This window comes from Desmodus rotundus, chromosome 5 (genome assembly GCF_022682495.2).
Source record: "Desmodus rotundus isolate HL8 chromosome 5, HLdesRot8A.1, whole genome shotgun sequence".
In the NCBI taxonomy this organism is placed as follows: domain Eukaryota; kingdom Metazoa; phylum Chordata; class Mammalia; order Chiroptera; family Phyllostomidae; genus Desmodus; species Desmodus rotundus.
In genome coordinates, this window is record NC_071391.1 from 139105409 (window position 1) to 139126969 (window position 21561).

Below are 21561 nucleotides of genomic sequence, written 5' to 3' on the forward strand. Positions count from 1 at the left end.
AGAGAGAGAGAGGTGAGAAACACCAATTGGTTGCCTCTTATATGCACCCCTACCAGGAATCAAACCTGCACCCTAGGTATGTGCTCTGACCGGGAATCGAACCCGCAACCTTGGTGGTGTACAAGATGACATTCCAACCAACTGAACTACCTGGCCAGGGCTATAGCTTCCTTTTTAAAAATGTTTTAGAACTGTTCCAAGCGCTTTACATGTATGGACTCATTTAATCCCCACCATTGCATAAGATCAGCTCAATATAACCCAATTGTATTGATGGGAAAGCTGAGACACAGAGAGGGTCAGAAACTTGCCCAGGCTACAGGCTGTCTGTAAATGGTGGAACAAGAATTCAGACTCAGGTGGTCTGGGAGCAGAGCCAAACTCTGAAACTCAATGCTATAAACTGTGTCTTACCTTAGACAATAATTCCCTGTGTGTCTCAGCTTTCGTATCTGTAAGATGGGGCCCTTTGACCAGAAGTTCCATGTGTAAGGCTGCTTCCAGGTCCCAAGCCTCTGCAGATGTCGACTCTGGCGTGACTTTTCCGACTGCTCTGCCCGCCCCGGCCCTCGCCCCCACCTCCAGCACCTGGACCCTATTCACTTTCCTGGGGTGTACTTCCCAGTCTACGTAAGCCCCTGAGAACGGGGACTGAGGCCTGGCCCAGCTATGGTAAGACACCGTCCTCAGCATTCTGTGCTGTGCAAAGATCACAGTTTGGCGACCATTTTCTGTTAAGGGCTGAAGAGCAAATACTTTCGATTTTGAGATTGAGCCTTATGTTCTCTGTGCCATTGTAACAGGACAACACCCACAAACAATACAGAACTCCATGAGCATTGCCATGTTCTCGAAACTTTTCTTACAAAAACAGGCAGTGGACAGAGTTTGGCCCAAAACGGACATCACTGGGCCTCTGCTCCTCAGAGCCGCAGAGGGCGGCAGAGGAAACAAATGGCGTGCAGCTAACCTAAGACATGGTAGGATTTGCTAAGTCTGTTTGCAGAGTCACGGAACCCTTCAGAAGAGAGGAGGTGGATTCTGACTTGGGGGGATGTGGAGAAGGCTTCATGGATGGGCACTGGAGCTTGGCCTTAGAGTGAGAGCAGAATTTCTATCAGCAGAAGCCAGGGCGTGTAGTGTTCTGGGAATGGGCCACTAGAGGGTCGGGATGGGGCGGGCCTGGGCCTCAGACAATGAAGACTTGAGTTCTGTGCTTTTCTCATGTCCTAGAGAAGGGTGAGCCACAGGGTCTTTTCTTCTTGTAATTCAACAAATGTTTTGAGTGCCTACTATGTGCTAGGCATAGTTGGAGGCATGAGAGGATAGACAACATCCGTAACTTGCTTTTTTATTGCATTGTCAACATTTGCAAAGAGATTTAGGAGCTATGAATTTATCTTCTCCTCATAAGCACAGAGATTGAATGAGTTGCCAAAGTTATATCTCTAATTAATAGCAGCTGCTCATATTCCAGAGACAAACCACTGTACTGAGCAACAGATTCTTATTTCTAGCTGCTTAATGAGTATCTCCACTGAGATGTCTGGAAGACTCATCCTGTTCTTCTTTCTGTACTGGTTTTCTAGGGCTGCTGTAACATAGTGGATCAAACAACAGAAATTTATTGTTCCGGAGGCTGGAAGCCAGAGACGGAGGTGTCGGCAGGGCTGCTTCCTTCCGAGGGCTGGAGAAAAGAGATCTGCTCCCTTCCCCTCGCTTCTGTGTTCATCTTCACACGGTGTTCTCCTCGTGTGTACGTCTGTGTTGAAACCTGCTCCCCTTCCTTTCAAGGACACTAGTCATGTTGGATTAGGGCCTACCCTAATGACCTCATTTTAATTTGATTATCTCTGTAAAGACCCTATTTCCAAAGTAAGGTCACATTTTGAGGTACCAGGGGTTAGAACTCAACATTTTTTTGAGGACGCAATTCAACCCATAATACCTCTCCAAACCCCCTCCCCTCCACCCCATACTTCATCGCTGATGGAACACAGCCTTCATTTCCCAGGTCCCTCATCTCCAGGCCAGTCCTGGCCCAGAACTCCCTGGACCACGTGAGGCTGGGTGCCCCAAGTCCATCCAAGATGGCTGGCTGCTAAGGAAGTTGCACAGGATCTACTGCATTAACCTCTGTAAGGTGGTGAGGGAGGGCCGGGCTGCATGCGCCAGGGGGCTGCTGGAGGACGTGACCAATGCCCGAACCACGGGTGCTTTGGATGTCAACTTGAGCAACAAGAGCGTTAGAGAAACAACTGTGGCAGTTAGTGGAGTTAGGAGGGAAAAGGGCCAGAGTCGGGAAGCTGTGGTAGGAATGGAAAGGAGGTAGTGGGGACGGCAAACATTTGGGAACAGAGCGGCGTGGACAGAACATGTTGTGGGGTGGGGGGAGTGATCAGGCCTGGGTAAAGGGTGATGAGGTCACAGAGAGGCCCAGAGGGCAAGGATCGGCCCCCTGGGGAAAATGAGGCTGCTTTAGACGGAAGTAAAAAGTTGGTAGATACCTAAGTCCAGAGCTCGGGAGAGAGGAGAAGACCTTAAAGCAAGTTTTAAGAGACCTGAGTGGATTAGATTCCCTTAAGAAACCAAGCAGTAAAAGCAGAGGCTCAGCAAAAACCCAGTCACTGACCAACCCCTGGAAAAAAAACTGTTTAGAGAGAATTGAGGGAGAGAAGCGAGAATAAGGAGGTTGGGTGAGCTTGAAGAGTTCGAGAAGGGCCCATGAGACAGGCAGAGAACCAGGAGAGAAAGGGGCTCCTGGGACCAAGGCAGGGAGAGGAGGTCAACCCCAGCGGAGGCTGTGGGGCAACTGCTCCTTAACACACGCAGACTGTGGGGTGAACTGGCTGCGCTGCGGTCGGAAGGAAACTGCAAACACACCTCTCTCGTCTTTTAACTGTTTATTGTATAATATAAAACTACAAAAGTAAGACTGCTCATTTCCATGTACATTTAATCTGTCCAATTGTTTAGATTACAGCCCAAACCTACATGTGAATACAGCCACCTGGGTTCCGATGTGACGTCTGTAATATTGCATAGAAAAGGCACAGCTCTCAGGTCTGTGGGGGAAAGGTTACACCTCCTTCCTAGACAAAATCCCGCCTCAAAAACCGTGCACCAAACATGTCACTATATACATCTTTCCCAAAATCCTAGTTGTTTGCTTGTATGGACTGCACTTCTCTTCCCAACTTGTCATCCCCGAAGGATGTCCAAAATTTCTATTGGTTTTGTCTGCAACAGTATTTGGTCCTGGCTAGTCGTCAGGAACCGCTCAGACTCATTCTCAGAAGCCCCCCAAACAATTGTACACAAGCAGGACACGTGCCCCTCGCTGTCGCTGGCAATTAGGGAAATTAACCATTTACAGCCAGAACAGGTTAAATATGCTCTTTTCAGTATTTCCATAAAACGTATAAAGGCCCAATTTGTAACAGCAAGGTTTTGAAATTAAGACAATTCATATAGAGAATATCAATTGTTGCATAAAGAAGAGGTTTTTTTTTAACATCTGTCATTTAAGAAGGCTGCCCTGCAGTATTCATAATTCATTGTTCACCACAAAGGTAGTTAATAAATTTAAGCTTTAAAAATGATCCGTAAGTTGATACTTTGGCTCTTAGGAGCTTATTTATGTAAGACATTTTCCTTGACTGACCTCAGGGCAGCTGGGACACTCCAAGGGGCTATGGCAATAGAAAGCTTGATTGATAAAGACACTCGAGGTGGAGCGGAGGCTCTGGCTGGTCCCACCTTTTGGTGTGAACAGGGTGTCAGTGTGGTTGCCCCTTCTGTCGTAAAGAGAAAGTGCTACTAAAAAAACATTTAAAAATATCAACCCTTTGATGCTTGATTTTCTTAAAAATTTGGAGGTATTAAAACATTCCTCATCCATACCTTTTGCATATTTCAAATAGACCCACGTTAGCGAAGAGAGTAAAAATGAATGTGGACTGTGCGTACGATGAGAAGACCCAGGGGTCTGGCTCAGACCCCCTTTTAATACAGATTGACATTCCTACAAGAGAATACATTCCTACCGTACGTTCTGCACATGTTACGATCCAGATGTTGTTAGAGCTCCACAGTAAAATAAATATATTTACACAGAAAAAAGGAATAAATAACTTAGGAAAAGATCACTTCAAACTCAAAGCTCTTATTATTCTGCTCTCATCTTGTCACTTCATTGCACATCACTGTCAGTAACTGTCCTCTCCCTGCCCCACCCAGCTGCCTGCCCGACTCTGCATGCCACACGATGTCCTTTACAGAGGGGACGGCACTGCTGCCAGGTGGCATCTGGAAGCACGTCCCACACTCAGACTGGGGCGTGGAGATCACACAGGCTCCCATTCCTCCCTGTGGGGACATCATTTGTAAAAGTAAGACACAAAGATACTTGAACACTTGATGGTTTTGTTCTTTTTAAAACGGGCCACTAATTTCCCGTGTCTTCCTCGGAAGACCTTGAATATCAAGAATTTATGGCAAGGGTGCCCAGAGTTAACAAGCGTTTGCCTGCTGTTGGTTTTTTGGTCGTTGCTGGTGTTTTGATTTTGAAGCCCAGCCTCACACATACGAGCGGGTCAGAGAACCGCGTCTGGGCAGCACTTCACTGCGCTCATTTGAACGGTTGCCCAACATATGGGATTTGTTTAAACACACGATTTGCTAATCCAACTAAAGTACAGTTGTTCTAAGTTCCTGTAAATCAGTTTTTAACGATGGCAAATCAACCGCCTCACCCTGTTATTGTTCGGAATAATCAACACTATTGTGTACGTGTGCGTGCGTGCACGTGCGCAGCATGTGCTGAGTGTGCCAGGTCCTCCAGTCGTCAGAAGCGTGGCATCTGGGCTGACTTGTTCTCCCCAGAAAAAGGAAGCCCTTATCGTGGACAGGCACGGTGACACTGGAAGCATCTACAACCTTCACCTTAACCATGCGTGTGGTCCCTGGTCCTATCACAGGAGATGACACATCTGTAGCAGTTGAGAGGTGTCCCGGGGGACGTGGCTTGTAGGAGGACAAGAGCATTTGATCTGTTTCTTACTGCGCTACGGAGTTGATAATTAGCCTTGGGGGGGGGGGGTAAATTAGAATGTGGAAAGATTTAATCATACCATACATGACAAATCTTTTGATTAGATGAGCAGTTCCTTCATCACAAATGTATTTGTTTTGCCATGTGCATTATAAAAATAAAACTATCTATGGCTTGTTTAAAGTGCCATTTTATAAAGCTGTCTTTTTTAATTGGCCAGAAAGACTCAATTTTATCCATGGCAAGAAGTGAGCAGAATTGGTGACTGAATATTGACAAATGACTAACAACAAAGACAACAACAACAACACAAATCCCATAATTTAAAAATTCTTAAATAAATATAAAAGTTATTCCTAAAGAAGCCATCTGCATTTCAACAATATAGGATGTAACCAGCGAAAGTACCATTGGAAGAAAGAAAAAACTGAAAGGAAAAGGCCATAAACAATTTCAGCAACAAGCATGATACATTGCAAATGTTTTAAAATTAAATGTACACCGCTAGGAAGAAAAAGCTACTTCTCAAGTGTGTGTGTGTGTGTGTGTGCGCGCGCAGGGGGTGGCGGGGGTGGGTTGGGGGATGGCAAGGGGGAAGGAGGAGAAACATGCATAGAAAGTCCTGTCTGCATATTTGGGTAAAACAGCCTTGTAAAGTGTGGGTAACAAGAAAGCAACCAGATTGGAAGCTGTGACACAAGGGGACCAACTCTGGGTTCAAGAGCTGCGGCGGGTTCAAGAGTGCATCCCGAGCTCGGCCGAGGTGAGCCGAGCTCACTGTGGTGATCACGAAGGTAACATTTTCAGCACTTAGCAACAGAGGGAACGAAGGCTCTGGGGAAGGGAAGCTGGAAAAGACAACGGGCAACATGATGGATGCCTTCTGGGGGAGATTTCTTTTTTCTTTTCTTTTTTTTTTTTTTCCTTAGGAGCCCTAAGCACTGCAATAGGGTTTACTTCCATGAAGAGGTTGGTTACTTTTCATAAAATTTTGTTCACATGTAAAATTTGAGGTCATCATAAAAATTATGCCAAAAAGGAAAGATTTGGGTTTTCGTTAAAAAAAATAAAAACAATTAAAAGCACAAACTTGGCATAAATACAGTGGGTACTCAAGAGAGGGAGCTAAAAGAGAACCATCACTTCGACCCCGAGCTCCAAGGCCACCTCCCGCCAACTGCTTAATGCAAGTTTGATGAGCAGACGTGGCTCTGGCTTTGGAGGTCACAGTGCTGGCGGGTGTTCGTGCCAGGAGGTCGGTGCCTGTGAAATTTGGGTGCGATATTGCCTGGCCCTTTCTTAAAGCGCTGTGTGTGTGTGTGTGTGTGTGCATTTGGGGACATCAACTGCGGATTGATTTGATACAATTTTCTCTTTGCACCAAACAGATATAAAACATTACAACGCTATAAAAGTACAAGTGCAACTTGTACATCTGAAGTTTGCAGGAACTATGTGAGCAAATCCTATCAAAATAGCTATCTCATATGTATAAACAGCATTTGTTTTTTAGAAAAACAATATCATAAACTGCAGAATCTGTACAAAAATATAAAATAAATTTGGGCAGCAGTTTCTAAACAGCCATGTAAATGCAACACTTACGAGGAGTTAATGCCTCTAAAAAGGCTGAATTGCCAAGTCAACCTATACAGGGCGAAAATGCCAGAAAAGGTACTGAGATTATCTAAATAATATATATATATACTTTTTCTTTTTTTTTTTTACCTCTTGCAATAAAACTTATAGAAAAAATAGACAAATATGCACATGCAATTTACAGCTTTCCCAACTTGTTCCTTGTGCTTCACTTGAACTGTTTTTGCCACTCGATATAGCAACACGGTCTGCAAACGTATTCTGTCCTATTCCAGGGTAGCAGGTCTTTGAGGAACCACTCACAAAAGCACTCTGAAAGTGGTCATCCTTGGATGAAGGCACTCCAACTCTGCTCAAAGCAAAAACTAGTGTGATCCTTTTGTAAAATGTTCTTCTTCTCTGAAAAAGGCAAGCAAGGGTGCATGCACAGTGCGGAGAGAGAGCTGTCAGGGCGCGGGGACACTCGCAGAGCCTGGCTGGGTACAGTCAAGGGGTCCCTGGGACTTAGGACCCGACGAGCACCTCCATGATGTGGTCCAGCTCTGTGAGGTCCATTTTGAAAGGCTGGCTCGGGGCGACGGGCTGGCTGCTGTAAGGGGCGAGAGTCTTGAGGAGGTCGTCCGCTGACACGGGGGCCATTTTCGAGGCTGTCCCCGATGCGGAGGTGCAGGGGTCAAAATCATACATCGACGTGTCAATGTCAGCAAACAGGATGTCGTCCAGGGTCAGGTCCGTCAGAAATCCCGTGGACGTGGTGATTTCAAAATTCCCAGGCAGAGAGTCCATCAGTTTCGGGTCGTCGGGGCGGCCCTCTTGAAGCCCCTCGGGTTTCAGGGCGCCGGACTCGCTGGCGCCCCCTTTCGAGCCGTCAGTCGCTGCCACGGCGACCTCTGTGGAGGTAGATGTGGGACAGAGCTCCTCAATTTCGTCCAAGGCCGAGGAGAAGCTGTCCTTGGCCTGCGGGAGGGCTGGAGGTGAGAGTCTGGTCGGAGCCGTGAGTGGCACAGCCGGAGAAGTGCAAAAAGTGTCGTCGTCGTCCTCAAGCAGCGAGGCCGGGGTGAGGCAGGCCTCCAGGGGTGTAGTGCTTCCGAGGTCCCCGGGGTGAGCGGGCGGGGCCGCGGGGTGGCTGAGCGCGGGCGGGGCCTCTCGGCAGCTGTCGCTCAGCGAGTCGCTGGGCTGGGAGGAGGGGGTGAACGCGGGCCTCAGGCTGCCTTCCTGTTTGAGCTCCTCCTGGATCCGCCGCAACATGTTGTTGATTAAGACGGTCTTTTGCAAGCTGGGCTCTGTGAGGGGCCTGTGGTTGTAGAGTTTCATAAGGGAAATGTTGAAGATAGTCTGGCGCTGTAAGGTGTAAGACACCTTGGATGGACCGTCAGAGGGAGACAGGATTTTGCCTTCCAGCCCATCTTCATGCTCATCAAACTTCCGTTTTCCTCCTTTACCCAACATATATCTGCAAAGGAGAAAGGAAGGAAATGGAATTAATCATAGGAGAACTCACTGCTACCATAAAAAAGATGCTGAGTCAGAGGTCAGGACGTGGATTTCTGATAGTGCCTTGCCCAGGCTTTGTTAGAACAGTTGAATTAATTGGGGGAAGACTTTTTAGAATGAGAATTGGGAAATCTACTTTTGTATGCTCGTGGAGCAATTTTTATCACTATGTAGTCTGGTGAATGTATTTCTTGGGAAATATGTACCACCCAGACCAGTTAAATGTTACCATGGCAACCGTAATTTTGACTTTCTCAGCTCCTGCACTTGCCTAACACTACCATACAGGTTCAATTTCCCTCCCCCAAACAGATTTATTTATAAAGCCCAAGGAAACACTTACAATGCTATGACCTAGACAGATAAAGGTGTCATAGGTTACAGCTTGGACACATCTTGAATGATTAAAAGAACCAACTTGGAGAAAAGGGAACATGTACAATTTTGGTAGAACTGTGTGTGCTTTCAAAATGCCTTTTCCTTCCTCATTATGCAGAGAGCCTTTCTGCCTCTTTGGGGACACGTGGTGAAGCACTTGGCCTGTGTTAAATGACCACTGTGATTGAGCTGCCACCGCTTTTCAGTCTCGAATCAAGTGGAGGAATGTGGATTTCCCAGCCCCTGTTTTTCCTCAATTTCACTGCATACAGCTATGTCTGAATGCAACTGGACTAATTGGAAAATAATTTGCTCTGATTATAAGCATTGCTGTTTGGGTACTTAAGATATTTTATAACAAAATACTTACTGTGCCTTCAGAGATATATATGCATTTCAAAGAAACAACAATCTCGTATCTCAGCCCTTGAGCATTCGGGGATGGGTTGGATTTTCGCTCCTGCCCTACAGGTGCCTGACGCTCACAGCCTGGGCCGAGGTGCCTCCTCCCCGGCCCGGGCCCTGGTGAAGACACCCTCGGCTGGCTGCACCTTCTGGGGTGCAGCCCTTCCTCTCAGAACTTCCACCATCTACACAGAACGATCGCAAGTCCATTAGCTGTTGCCTCAAAGATCTTAATTTCTAGCTACTTAATCAAGAAAGTTGTCCTTACGTCATCTAGACCAGGAGACATGGCTCTAATTAGGCCAAGCCCGTGCTTGCTCTCTCACCCACTCTGTTAAATTCACCCATGGGTGATGGTAACCCCCTCCTCAATGCCACTCTTTCTGATAGTTTCATGTGCAAGGGCTTTGTACTTATTCCATTTTTCTTTTAAAAGTGACTTGCCTTTTACTGAATTGTCTCGGCTGATTTTGATGGCACCTCATTCAATCCTTTATTAACTCATTCCACATCTATGCTGTCTTGGGCACGCTGCCAGGCAGTGGGAAGTCCTTAGGAGGAATAAAGCCTGGTCCTCAGGGGACTCAGTAATTTCTCCTACACCTCATTAGCATTTTGAGTTATGAGTCTCATCCTAAAGGAATAAGGCTAGCCATAATAAAACTTCACAGAAATCCCTTCCAACACTCTGATAAAGAAGGTCACGCCACCCCTCAGGGCACACAGGTGTGCAGGTGGTCACAGAGCCCGGCATGCAAGTCTCGCCTGAGATGACTGCATCCATGTGCCTCAGTCTTCAGGAGAGAAATATGAAGGCAGCTACCACGCGTCAGTGTCAGAATCAGCTCAAGAGCTTGTTAATGCTCATAAAAATGTAGAGTTACTTGTATGAAACACTCATTTTATAAACGTTAAGAAAATGGCTGTCAATCACTAGAACCAAAGGCCAGTCCCATAATTAACTGTTCCCTAAGGCAAGAAAGGTATGATAGTAACAACTTCCTTATCTAATACTTCACATGACAGAAACATTTCCTACTGTTTGGTGCTAAAAGTCTAATTTGTATATACACTTTGCATAGAACATTTCCTATCTAAAGTATCTGTGCCCATTTAAACCTGGGTGTGAATTAGAGAGGAAGTGATTTCATTTCACATTACAAAAACACTTTCTACTTTATGCATTTAGAAGTGTTACTGGACAACTGTGTTTTGACACAGATAACTGTATTAGCAATTATATTGTTTGTATTTGATTACAATTTAAGCATCTAAATACTCCCAGAAAAATTCTGCTTTTGCCAAAAGCTTTCTAAGTGCATTTAATTCTCAAATAAAGCTGTTAGATGATCTATGTTATATGTTATAATGTGACCAGACCCAAGACATTTAAGCATGTGTGACAGAGCGCACAAATACACACCCACGAAACAGTGAGACGCTCGGCCTCTCTGACCCTGTCTAGTCCAGGCCGGCTTTGTTCCCTGGCCCTCAGGCTAATAGCTTCTGCTTAGTCTTGCATAGAGACTTGCTCATCGTTAGAGGAATTCTGCTTGCGGCTTGGGTTTTACAAAAACAGCCCCTTGCTAGAATGCACTTCTCCCAAGGAGATAAGGGAAGTATGTACGGTTTATCATCGATTTGCAGGAACCTCCTGACTGGACTCACATTAACTAGGGTCAACGGACTGAGCACAACCTTCCTCCGACCCCTGCAGGCACTCGGGTGTCTGTGGTGGTCAGTCACCTCTTGCACCTCCTATTTCCCCTTCCCTTGACATAAAAAATGTCTGAACTCTGTACTTTTTTATGGATTTGAGGCACTGCTAGGTCTCCCGTCTTTCTTGGCTGGCTCCTCCTCAATCAGTAAACTTTCCTTACTCCAAACTCTGAGGTTTGATTTTGGCCTTTTGAAGCGCCAGGCACAAGGACTTTGGACCCATAAAATGCACACATGCTCCAAAACAGCGTTTCCCAAAGTGTGGCCTCTAGATGGTGCCGGTCTGGAAACGGCTACTGGTCTGTGATGGGGTAGGGAGAGGTACTAATAGCTGTATGTCTGCAAATCCAACAGAATCAGGGATTCCATTTTTACATCTTTGTACCACTTACTTCATTCCTCTAGCAATTATTTTCATTGTGTTTTATTAAGGTATTAGTCCATGAAAGACGAGTAAATCAAACAAGGCAGTTCTTCATCACAGCAAGTTCTAGAAACATTCTCCTAAAATGTACGCCAAACACACAACGAAAAACAAATTAGTAAGCTTATTGCTACTTTGAATTTTATTTACTGGCTTTCTTGAGGAAAGGTAACACTAAGGTAAGACAGTATGGGCTTTTCTTGTTCTTTTAGTCACTGATAGAGAACTGTCTTTTAAAGACTTGTTGCCAGAATAACAGGATTTTCTCAATAATTCACATTTCTCTAGAAAGAATCACTGAATCTATGGAACTCAAATATTTATAACGCATTCATTACTGTGCGCACTTAGAAGAATTCCCATGCCTGAGGACCTGCGGAGATAGTTTTAAAGAGGTTTCAATGTGAGAAGCACCTAGTTTCCAATCAGAATGATCCAGCTGGGCACAGCTGCGTGATAACCCCGACGATCGGGGAAAAGCCTGATCAGACACTTGCAGTGCTGCCTGGACAGGGAAGGAGGGGGCCTGTGCAAGCAGAAGTGTGAGCAGGAACAGATAGACAAATCGAGTCTTGGATGCTTTTCGAAAGTGTAAATAAGGACCCATGGCAGAGCATGCCTCCAATCAGGTTTGCCTTCATTTCTCTATTTCTTTTTATGAGGCAAAACCAGCTCCACACACCCAGTAAGACTGCAAAATACACACAATCACGATTTGTAATCCTAGTTCTATCTAGATTTTTATAGGAAGGAATAAAATGAAACATAATAAAATCTAGTTCACGCTTTCACTTAAAAATTAAAATTAATTTAAAAAAAGTTAAAGTTTGCCCAAAGTTTGCTTAAGACTTCAGAATCAAGTCTTCCCGCTGACCGTTTTCAGAAGAGGCCTCCAACTCCAGGAACTGGAAGGGGGTGAGAGGAACTCACTCTCCACCTCCTTGGAGCAGGGCACAACTCAAACACGAAAATACAAGTCTCTCAAGAACCTGAGGGCAAGATGCCAAACGTCTCGGGGCCTGGAGCTGGACAGGCCGAGGCCAGAGTGGCCAGCTCCTCAGCAGCCTCTTTCCTCGGGCACTCTAACGAAGTAACAATGGCTCTTTAAGCAGGCTGTTGGGGAGGCACGTGACCTATCAAACGGCCTCACTCCGGGCATCTAGAAGATGAAGCAGCAGTGGCTGGAGCTCATTAAGGGCTTCCAGGTAATAGGAGGAGGGGGGTGTTCTGCTGTTCCTGTTTCAAAGGCCCCATGGCCTGGAGTTCACCAAAAGGAGGAGCTTGTGACAAGCGAGGTTTCTAGGCCACCCTGAGGTGTGACACCCCACTCTGTCTCTTCTTCAACTTGTGAGGACCCAAGCCCAAAGCCTGTGTTTCTACCCAATCTTTCAAAGACCCAAAAGGGATCCTGAGTTTCAGGGCTGGTTAGAGACGCCCAAGTGGAGGAGGAAGGTGGGTGCTCCCTCTCTTTTCTGCCCACGTGAAGGGGCCTAAAACTAACCACAGGCATTCCATCGACTATTCAGTGGCTCTTAATAAAAGGTTTGAGAGAAAACACCCTCCCTTCTCCAATACATTTGTTAGAAATGAACTCCCAGCATTCCAATTTTCTTAGCATAATTTTTAGGAACTGTGAACTACAGCAAACAAAGTTTTGAAAATAAACAACAACATTCACAGGAAGCAATGTAAATGAAAACTTCTCTTCCAGAGTTTTCCATGAAGTTTAATACTGAATAAATTTCTATATACCAAACCTGGCTTTCAATTGTGCAGCTTTCATTAAGAAGGACCCAGCTGCCCACAAAAGCTACCATCCCCTTGGGTAGATAATCAAAAGTAATAAGTGTCACTAGAAGATTCCTCAGAAGAAAAAGGACTGAGAAACAGTCCTGACTATGTGGGGGGTTTGCATTTCAAGATTTTGAGAGACTCCCACAATAAGGAATCTGAGATTATTATGGACTGGGGTGATCAGGAGAGACTGCTGGAGACAGGATTTGAGATTTAAGGTCGGATTGTGTCTTAATGTCTGCTTCCCGCCCATGAGGGCACAGCCTGTTCCCCTCCCCGCTGTGTCCTCAGGCCAGGGCAGAGCCTGACACACAGAAGATGCCCCCCCAGTCACTGAAATAAGTCAATGGTAAATGGAGTGAGAAAAGACACTGAGGAGCAGCCCCAGAAGAACTGTAAACAAAGACAGAGATGGGTGTCTTTGGCCCTGAGTGCGAACTGGGGAGAGGAGGGAGGCTATGAGAAGACACGAGGTGACCCCCGTACAGGCTGGACCTGGCTAAGGAAATCGGCTGGGGCCCGGGGCACAGAGGGTGGGCAGGGGAGCTCTGCTGTGCAAGCTCTCCTGGGAATGCCTCTCTCTTTAGTTCTGGATTGGGTGAGCGTGGGTGGGCGGCAGACTCACCTGGAGGGCATGTCAACACACAGTGCTGCCCTCCAACCCAAGATTCTCATTCAGCAGGTCTGGTGGGAGGCCCAAGAATCTGCATTCCCAGAAAGTTTCCAGGTGATGCTGGCCTGGGGACCTTGCTTTGAAAACCACAACTTCCTTTTTTCCCCATCTGGCCATTTCATGTTTAAGCCTGAGAATACCTTTACTCCATGAAACTTGAGTCTGAAGGTCTTCCCTATTGTGTCCAAGCAAGTAAGGAAAAAAAGAACAAACAGCGTTTCTGTGATGGCAACCGACAACTGACATTAAAAAAAAAAAGACTATGTGGAATTAAGATGTCTTCAGCTGAATTTTATTGATAAAGCTCAGCTTCCCAGACTGACCTATCAGACCCCAGTGGCTCAGGGGGGCCCAGATTCTCCTCCCTGTGATCTTAAGAGTGAATGAACGGCAGTGAGGCCCTGGGTGCCGGACGGAACTGAAATAATACCTCTGTGTTCAAAAGGTAACATCTCACTGCTTTTACATTTTTGAGGCATTAAGAGAAAAAAATGCATATGTAAAAAAAACAAGCAATCAAAAACATTCTCTTTAATTCAATGTTTTTCAACTACGTACTTAAGCTATGTCTTTAAAAAAAAATTTAAAAAACCCTCTCCTTTAACGTTATTTGGACTTTCAAGTGTTATGATTTTAAAATTAAGAATATTAAATCTTCTTGTGCAAACTCCACTTCTGCTGGCCCCACTGACAACGAAACCCAGTGCTCTAACCTGCAGGCTCACCACAGCCCTTGGGACCCACTAGTGCTTCCTAGACACCCAGAGCCTGGTGGTCACTGACTGGTAGGCGCCGGGAGGGGCTGTGGCCCTCTCTGGGCAGCAACTGCTGGGGCTTGTGAGGGGCCTGAATGGGGAGCCTCCTGCGCCCACCACCAGGGCTGCCTTTCTGGCTTTCCAACTGTGCAGGTCCAAAAAGAGATGTAAACATTGCATTTTGCTTTAACTTAACTCATCCCAAGCAACAGCCATGACCTCAAAAAGAAGGAACACCCTCCATCTCATCCTATTCGGTATCCAGGGAATTAATGCTGTGAATGGTCTTTAACAGGATCAAAACTGATAGCTTGGTCCCAATTTCTGAAGGGAGGAAATGATTGGGGAGGGTGGGACTGACCACATGGTCCGAAAGGCAGCAAAGAGGGGAGGCACCTGGCCCTGTACATGGGGAGGGTGTGGAAATGGCTCCCAGCTCAGCAGCACCCACATGGAGGGATGCTTGTCACATAGGCTGGGCGACAGGGGATCCCAGAAATCATTACTTTGAATACCTCAAGGCCCAGGTGGTTCCTAACTTGTACACACTTTCAAGAGCTTCCTTTTGCACTAGTAAAGAACAAATAGAAATCTAGTGTTTTCCTTCTCAGGAGTGTAGCAGACTCTATGATTAAGTGACACGTTGTTTTAAAAGTCAGCGGTCAAGGCAGGACTAGGCCACGGTGTCTGCAGTCGGGGAAGGGTGGTTACCAGTGGGGCACGTGGCTTCTGGGGAGCTGGTCACATTCTACTTCCTCACCTGGGTGGCGAAGAAACCAGTGTTTGCTTTGGGGTAAGTCACTGGCCTGTACACTTAGGATCTGTATGCTATACTTTTAAAAAAACAACTTTTTACACACTAGTTAATAGCTCTCAAGAAAAAGGCTCCTAATTCAAAAGGGGGCTTTAAAGAAGCCACATTGCTAGTCTCTTCAACTCCACCGTCCAGTGTGACTGCAGGTGTGACCCCTGGTAGCTGGAGAGTCCAGAAGAGCCAAGGCTGACACTGCTAACCACAAAAATGAGACATTCACAGCAATGCCAACAATTCAGAACAATGATCTGTTCCCATGGATCTGCCTCATTTGAAGAAAGAAGCTACGAAGTCTGACGAGTGTCTTCAAGGAGGCCAGCAGAAGCGATTTCCTCACTCTGAGGTCCTGTGTCCCCACCCAAAGACCTTTAGGTGGAAAGGAAAACACACATTCTTTCCGTTTCTTTCAGACGCGGGGACGGAAGAAAGGAGTGCCCCTGGCAAAATTTTGTCTGTGACAGACTTCTTCTAGGACCAAAGAGAGAGGTTGGCCAGAAATGTTTTTGAGACAACTTCTGAAAAAGAAAATATTCTCATTTCTCCTTTCCTCCCCCCACCCAGCTGCCCTAAGATGCGTGTTGGACCCCAACTTTGAGGTGGTCCAAATGGAGAGTAACAAGACACCCCTGCAGGCCTCCCGCCCTCAGACTGTCACACCGCCACTCCGACGCAGGAAGGAAAAGCCTATCCTACTTCAGTGCAAGGGGGGAAGACACATTTGCTTACACAACTTTCCACACTGTTAAAATACTTCATCTTAAAAAATACACAGGACTCAGAAATCTGATAATGTCTATAGTCTTAACACCCTCCCCCAAGTAACAACAAAACACACACGAGAGAACAAGAAGGCCACCCAAAAAGGCCACGGTAGGGGTAGTGCTGGCAGGATCAGAGAGATAGCTAAGGGAAACAGGTGAATCCTCCAAGGGTTTGCTATCCGAGGGTGTGTGATGCTGTGGCAAGCACAGGAGTGACAGTGCCCCTATGCGTCTGGGTGGCAATTTGGTGAGTCTCCAGGAGAAGGAGGGGGACGACCAGCATTCCCACAGGCTGCCTTCAGACTCCAAGGTGGCTGCCTCTGGCCTAGGGGAATGGCAGATACTGGGGAAATTTCACTGTGGGGAGAGCCTCTCCTATTATTTACAGACAAGGATGGGGACTCCCAGAAGACAAGGGATGTTAGTAACAGAACCCCTAAAGCTGCCTGGATTGGGAAGCCCTTTACAAAAAACCAACCCAAAACAAAAAAAACCCAAAGCTCATCCAGGATGAGGTCCCTGCAGTAACATCCATGCTAATTGGTAAGTAAGACAAAGCCTTCCCTAACAAATCAGCAATGTCATTATGAAGCCAGTCACTAGATGAAGCCAGTTAGGCACGCTGGGGCGCTATTCTGCAGCTGTAACCCGATACCACTGTTTGCTGCGTGCCTCCTCCCGCCTCTCCCCCTGCGCAGGGGCTCGGCCTCGGGGCACCGCACCCGCAGCTTATTAATCACCAGACACTGACTTTCGAAGGAAACCAATGGGAACAATCGCCTTTGCTTTCTTGACAGCATCTCAAAGCCTGGAGATAAACGGAAATTCGGCCAGGAAGTCAACTTCTAAGTGAATTAAAAAAAAGAAAAACGTCTACTATTTGGGGAAGTCTTCTAAAGTCCACATTTTAAGAAACTCTAGCTTTCGCGCTCATGATTTTAACACACTTGTATTAAGTTGAAGACAGTTTCTGATACTATTGGTTTGTTAAATATAACCCGTTCTCTTGAAAAAAAAAAAAATGAAAGCTTGACTACGAACTGCATGTAGTAGGCAAATGGAGTCAAATTCTGGGAGATAATGTTTCAAGTAAATATTTCTTTGGAATAAATTATGGCCTAGTTAATAAACACCTGGAAGGAAAGATGGGCTTTTTTAGAGTGTAACTGTTAAGTAGTATAGCATGTTTCAATATCCTGTCTTACTGGTCCCTCCAATAAGCTGGGAATTTTAGGTTTTAAACCTAACTCTTACAAAGCTAGGGACACCAGCCACCTTCTTCCAAAGGCAGTGGGATTGCAAACAATTCTATTTTACCTAAGGACTGTGGCTTAAAGCACCACACACTTAAAGTGAAAGACTGGCCAGAATTACACAGTTTTTAAACTTGAGGTTAACAAAAACATACTCAATATGATATGATGCTTGGAATTTCCTTTGAAATACTTTAGAAAAAATACTTGGCTGTGTAGATGACCCACGACTGACAAAATGGTGATAACTGTTGACGCTGGGTGATGAGTACAAGGGGGTGCATTGTGCGCTTCCCTTTACTTTTTGAGTATGTTTGGAATTTTCCACAATAAAAAGTTAAAAACATACAACACACCTATACATATTTTTAACATCCTATAAACTTACAAAATCAAGTAAGCACAATAAATTATTTACACTCTCACCGAGAACTATTTTATTAACTTGATAGATGATTTTACACAGAAGAAAACTATTAAAAGTTCTATGTAAACAAGCATGCCCAGTAGGAGTCAGAACTCCTTTTAAGCTCTGAGACAGCACTCCACAGTCAGCCACAAGGGGGCGCAGCAGAGCAACAAGGCACTCCTGAAGTCTGAGTATTCACAGCAATTTATACCTACAGATCTCTCAGAGTATACACATTTCCAAGATTGTTCCCAAATTCCGGTCTCTGCAGGACACTGGTAAGCAAGCCAAGAGGCTTGCCAATGCCAAACTAAATTATATTATGCTATGGGTTCAAATTCTTGAAATATTGTATGTAGAAAAAGGCTGTTGCCTGTACATAACACTGATGTTTCAAAAACTATGGTTAAAATTCCTGGAGGCTTTCTGAAGTGAGAACACACACACAGTAACATATATACAAAACCCATACTATAAGATGTGGACTTAGAGAAGCCAGCAGTTCAGTTTCCACTGGGGGCACTAAAGTGGAGTCCCAACCACACAATGAGTGGTCTCAAGGTAAGCATTAAGAATTTTACTAGTATAGAAAAGCCTTCAATAATCCTATTGCTTCTTAATATCAGGAAATTACTTACACGCTGAACAGATCAGCAGTTATTTGGGAAAACTTCATAAAAAGTATTGGGGAGGAGTCATTATACAATGCAACACGGTTAACCTTAGAGAGATAATGAAGCAAATTACTGTATAACTACTTGCTGGAATTTTGTCTATTCAAATTAGAAAGTCAGATGCTATGATGTATGTTCAGTAATAATGTTCATAAGAGATGAACTATTATTACCAATATTTCCATTTGAAACTTAGTGAATATGAACATATATTTTTATAAATAATATTATCATTTAAATTATTATGATACTTCCTACTAATTTGGTGTCAGAAACACATCTTTAGCAAAATCTAAAGCCTCATTAACATAAAGGAAAGGAACTCTTCCATTTGAATTTCTTTCCCTTAAGATTATGTGCTTGTAAAGATCTGCCAGCCTCACCCCACCCCCATTCCTGTGCATAATGAAAATATTTTTTGCTCCTGTATTTATAATTGCTTGAATGGGATTCTGGTGTCAACTTCCCTCCACCCCCTAAAGACACCTTGTTTTTCCCCTCACACCAGAGACCTTTAATGAACGTCAAGGGGGAAAGAGCTTAAGGCAGAAACCAAATGCTTTGCCAAAAATATGTGACAGTTTTTTTTTTAAAGAGGGCTATCAGATATATGAAAGTCACACTAAAACAGATAAATATAATTTGTTAGAGAAATTTGTGAAAAACAAAATTGCATATTAGTTAAAACAAAAGGTTTTCTTTTAGGTTTTGTTACCAACTACTGGCCAAGAATAAAACAAATTAAAAACTAAGTATGCTACATCAGGAAAGGTTTCTATGGATGTTTCTTAAAGGTTATGATTAGTTTTTAATTTTTTTCTTTCAAAGTTGGAATGCTTTACTACTGTGAAAAAAATCACTTAAAAGACATGCTATAAAATATTCCTCACAAACACTGAACATACATATTTTATCTCTTAACTTCCCCATGCAGTCTAAAAGAAGAAAATCAGAGAAATGTTATTTCTTTGTTTACTTACTGACTGAATTTAAACCTTGTACTATATGGTCTAAACCTGAATTCCTTAAAAGAAAACTCTCAAATTTCTACAATATGACAGATGAGTATAAAAATAGGCATGTAAAGGGGAGGAAGTAACTGTTCTATGTAAATATCTGTCCCATGTAAGCAACATATATATTCTGAATGTTTAGTTACTTCAATGAACTAGGCAGGCTAGTGGTAAGGTTTTACCAAGACAATTTAAACTTTACATCATATACTTGAATAATTCACAAAGTAGAAAAAGGAGATGAGGCTACAAACTAAACCTGAGGACAGTGAAGGATACTTCCTAACTGTGGCAGCCATTCATTTTTATTTACTTTGGGGCTATTTTGATGTCAAGTGTATTTTTTCTGGAGGACTTCTGTATATTGATAATTAATGACCCATAGAACTTTACACACAGTCATTTAGTCAAATACAATAAACATAATCAGAGTACCACACTGAACGTAATACATATTTATTTTCTTAGGAAGCAACCTCTCCATACTTTTACTTCAAGCATCCTCAATGATCTTTAAGGAGAGACTGCCCCCAAACGAGCCCCCTTGCCCCCAACATTCCAATTCATCCCACCTATCTTCCTGAGGAATCTGCATCTTGAATTTGTAAACCAATTACTGTTAGAAAGCAAAAAATCATCGCCAGATGAAATCTATTTTATATTTCTGGAGATGGTAAAAATACTTTTAAAAATTAATCTGTCTTAAAAACTGTTCAGAAAAGACCATCGCCAGGCTAATTGCAAGCAAGGCAGCAGTGCAAATTCCCTTCTTCAGCTGCAGACCACTGGGCTCAAACTCCCGTGCCGGCTTGGTTCTCTCGGGCAGCAGGGAAGACGCAGAAGTACACACAATACATGGAGTTTCCCTCCTCAAAAAAGGAAAGAAGTCTGAAAAGCAAATCTGTATCATGTATTATTATAAAATGGGACAACCACTCAGGGAGGGCAGATCAGTTTAAAACACTTGCCACCTCGTTATCTCGTTAGTGTGGCTAGAATTTTATGCCAACCTGTTCTGGAGTAGAGATGACCTTGGAACTTTCAGATTCCCTGAGTTTAACTTGGGCAACCCTTCTAAACACCAGGGTGGGGACTCCCGCAGGCCTGCCTGAAGCCCCAGGAGCATGGTGTAGAATGATAAGCAGCCAGCCAGGGGAGAAGGGAGCAAGGGGCTAAAGGTTGATTTGCAGAGAGTGACGTTTCAGTATTCAATTTTCTGACGGTATATTCAAATAAAACTTTTTGCACAGCCCCACACAGACGTGTATGCGTGTGTGTGTATAAAATGTCCTTAAGAGCCAGAATCCATTTCCCTTCACTATTCTATGTGAAACTCCTTAGAAACAAACAAACAAAAAACTGTGAAGGTTTTTTAAGGGAAACAAAGCTTAGAATTAAATAATAACTGCAAAGCTATACAGGTTTTTGCACCGAGGCAAAAAGACAGTAATACAGACATGAACTCGCTTTAAGAACTTAGGTTTGCTGCTACCTGGAGTTACGAGAGAAACAAAGCTGCCTTTGGGCACCCAAAACTAGTCAGACCTGCTGTAGCAGTTGCACCGTCAGCTCCAGATCTGTCCTCCACTCTCCTCCCTCCGGCCCCCACCCCACGCATCCGCATAGCTCACTCCACTCAGGGCGGCGCCTAGCCGGGCACACTCACCCCTCGTTCTGCTGTCCCTGCTCAGAGGCAGGGCCAGCTCCGGACACGCAGCGTGCAAGTGTGAGAGGAGGCCAGACAAGAGGCGGCAGATGCCAACTCCATTCGGAACCGGAAGCAGAATACAGCTTATGTGATCCCAAATTTCTAAAATAGATAAATTGTGGTGTTTGCTTCAGTGACACCCAGCAGGCATTCCCAATTAAGTTCAGATAAGGGACAGAAGATCTTGAGAGCAGACAAACGAGCCTTTCCAGCTTTAGGGGCCCTCAGACCACAAAGAGAGCAGAATTTTCAAAAGGGAGTTTGCCTTGCTTGTGTAGGGTGCTTGTTAAAAAAATAAGCATCTGTTTCGTCCTATGAGAAATCATATGTTTTCAAAGACACCGTGCTTTTATTTTTCAGTTTTTATTTGTATTAAAAAAATTGTTTTAGATAGCCAAGCATGCTTTGTTTGTCTCATGATCTTTAAGGAAAAACAAACAAACAAACAAAACAGGCATCTATTTATTACCCAGACAGGAATATTGTCTTATTGGCCTGACATATGCCATTCATGGATTCATACAAAGAGTGAACTGCCACACAGTGCCCATGGAGAAAGGCGCTGCTCCACACAATGAGCGACGGGCGCTCCAGGGACAGCTCTGTTCACAGGGTGTCCCAGCATCTGCACAGAG

The 21561-nt window shown here is 44.6% G+C and overlaps 1 protein-coding gene across 4 annotated transcripts in view; it reads right to left on the reverse strand.

Moving 5' to 3' along the window:
- Window positions 1-2890: 2890 nt before the first annotated feature.
- SERTAD2 (SERTA domain containing 2) overlaps window positions 2891-21561 on the reverse strand; it is a 121729-nt gene continuing 103058 nt past the window's right edge. For 2 of the 4 annotated variants that reach the window (XM_045189376.3, XM_045189377.3), the window contains exons 2-3: window positions 20885-21028; window positions 2891-8105 (exon numbers count right to left, since the gene is read on the reverse strand). In XM_045189376.3, coding sequence (XP_045045311.1) covers window positions 7157-8101 — 945 coding nt within the window. In that variant the 5' untranslated portion in view covers window positions 8102-8105; window positions 20885-21028 and the 3' untranslated portion in view covers window positions 2891-7156. The remainder of the gene's footprint in view (window positions 8106-20884; window positions 21029-21561) is intronic. The other 2 variants (XM_024552719.4, XM_024552718.4) reach the window with 1 other exon arrangement.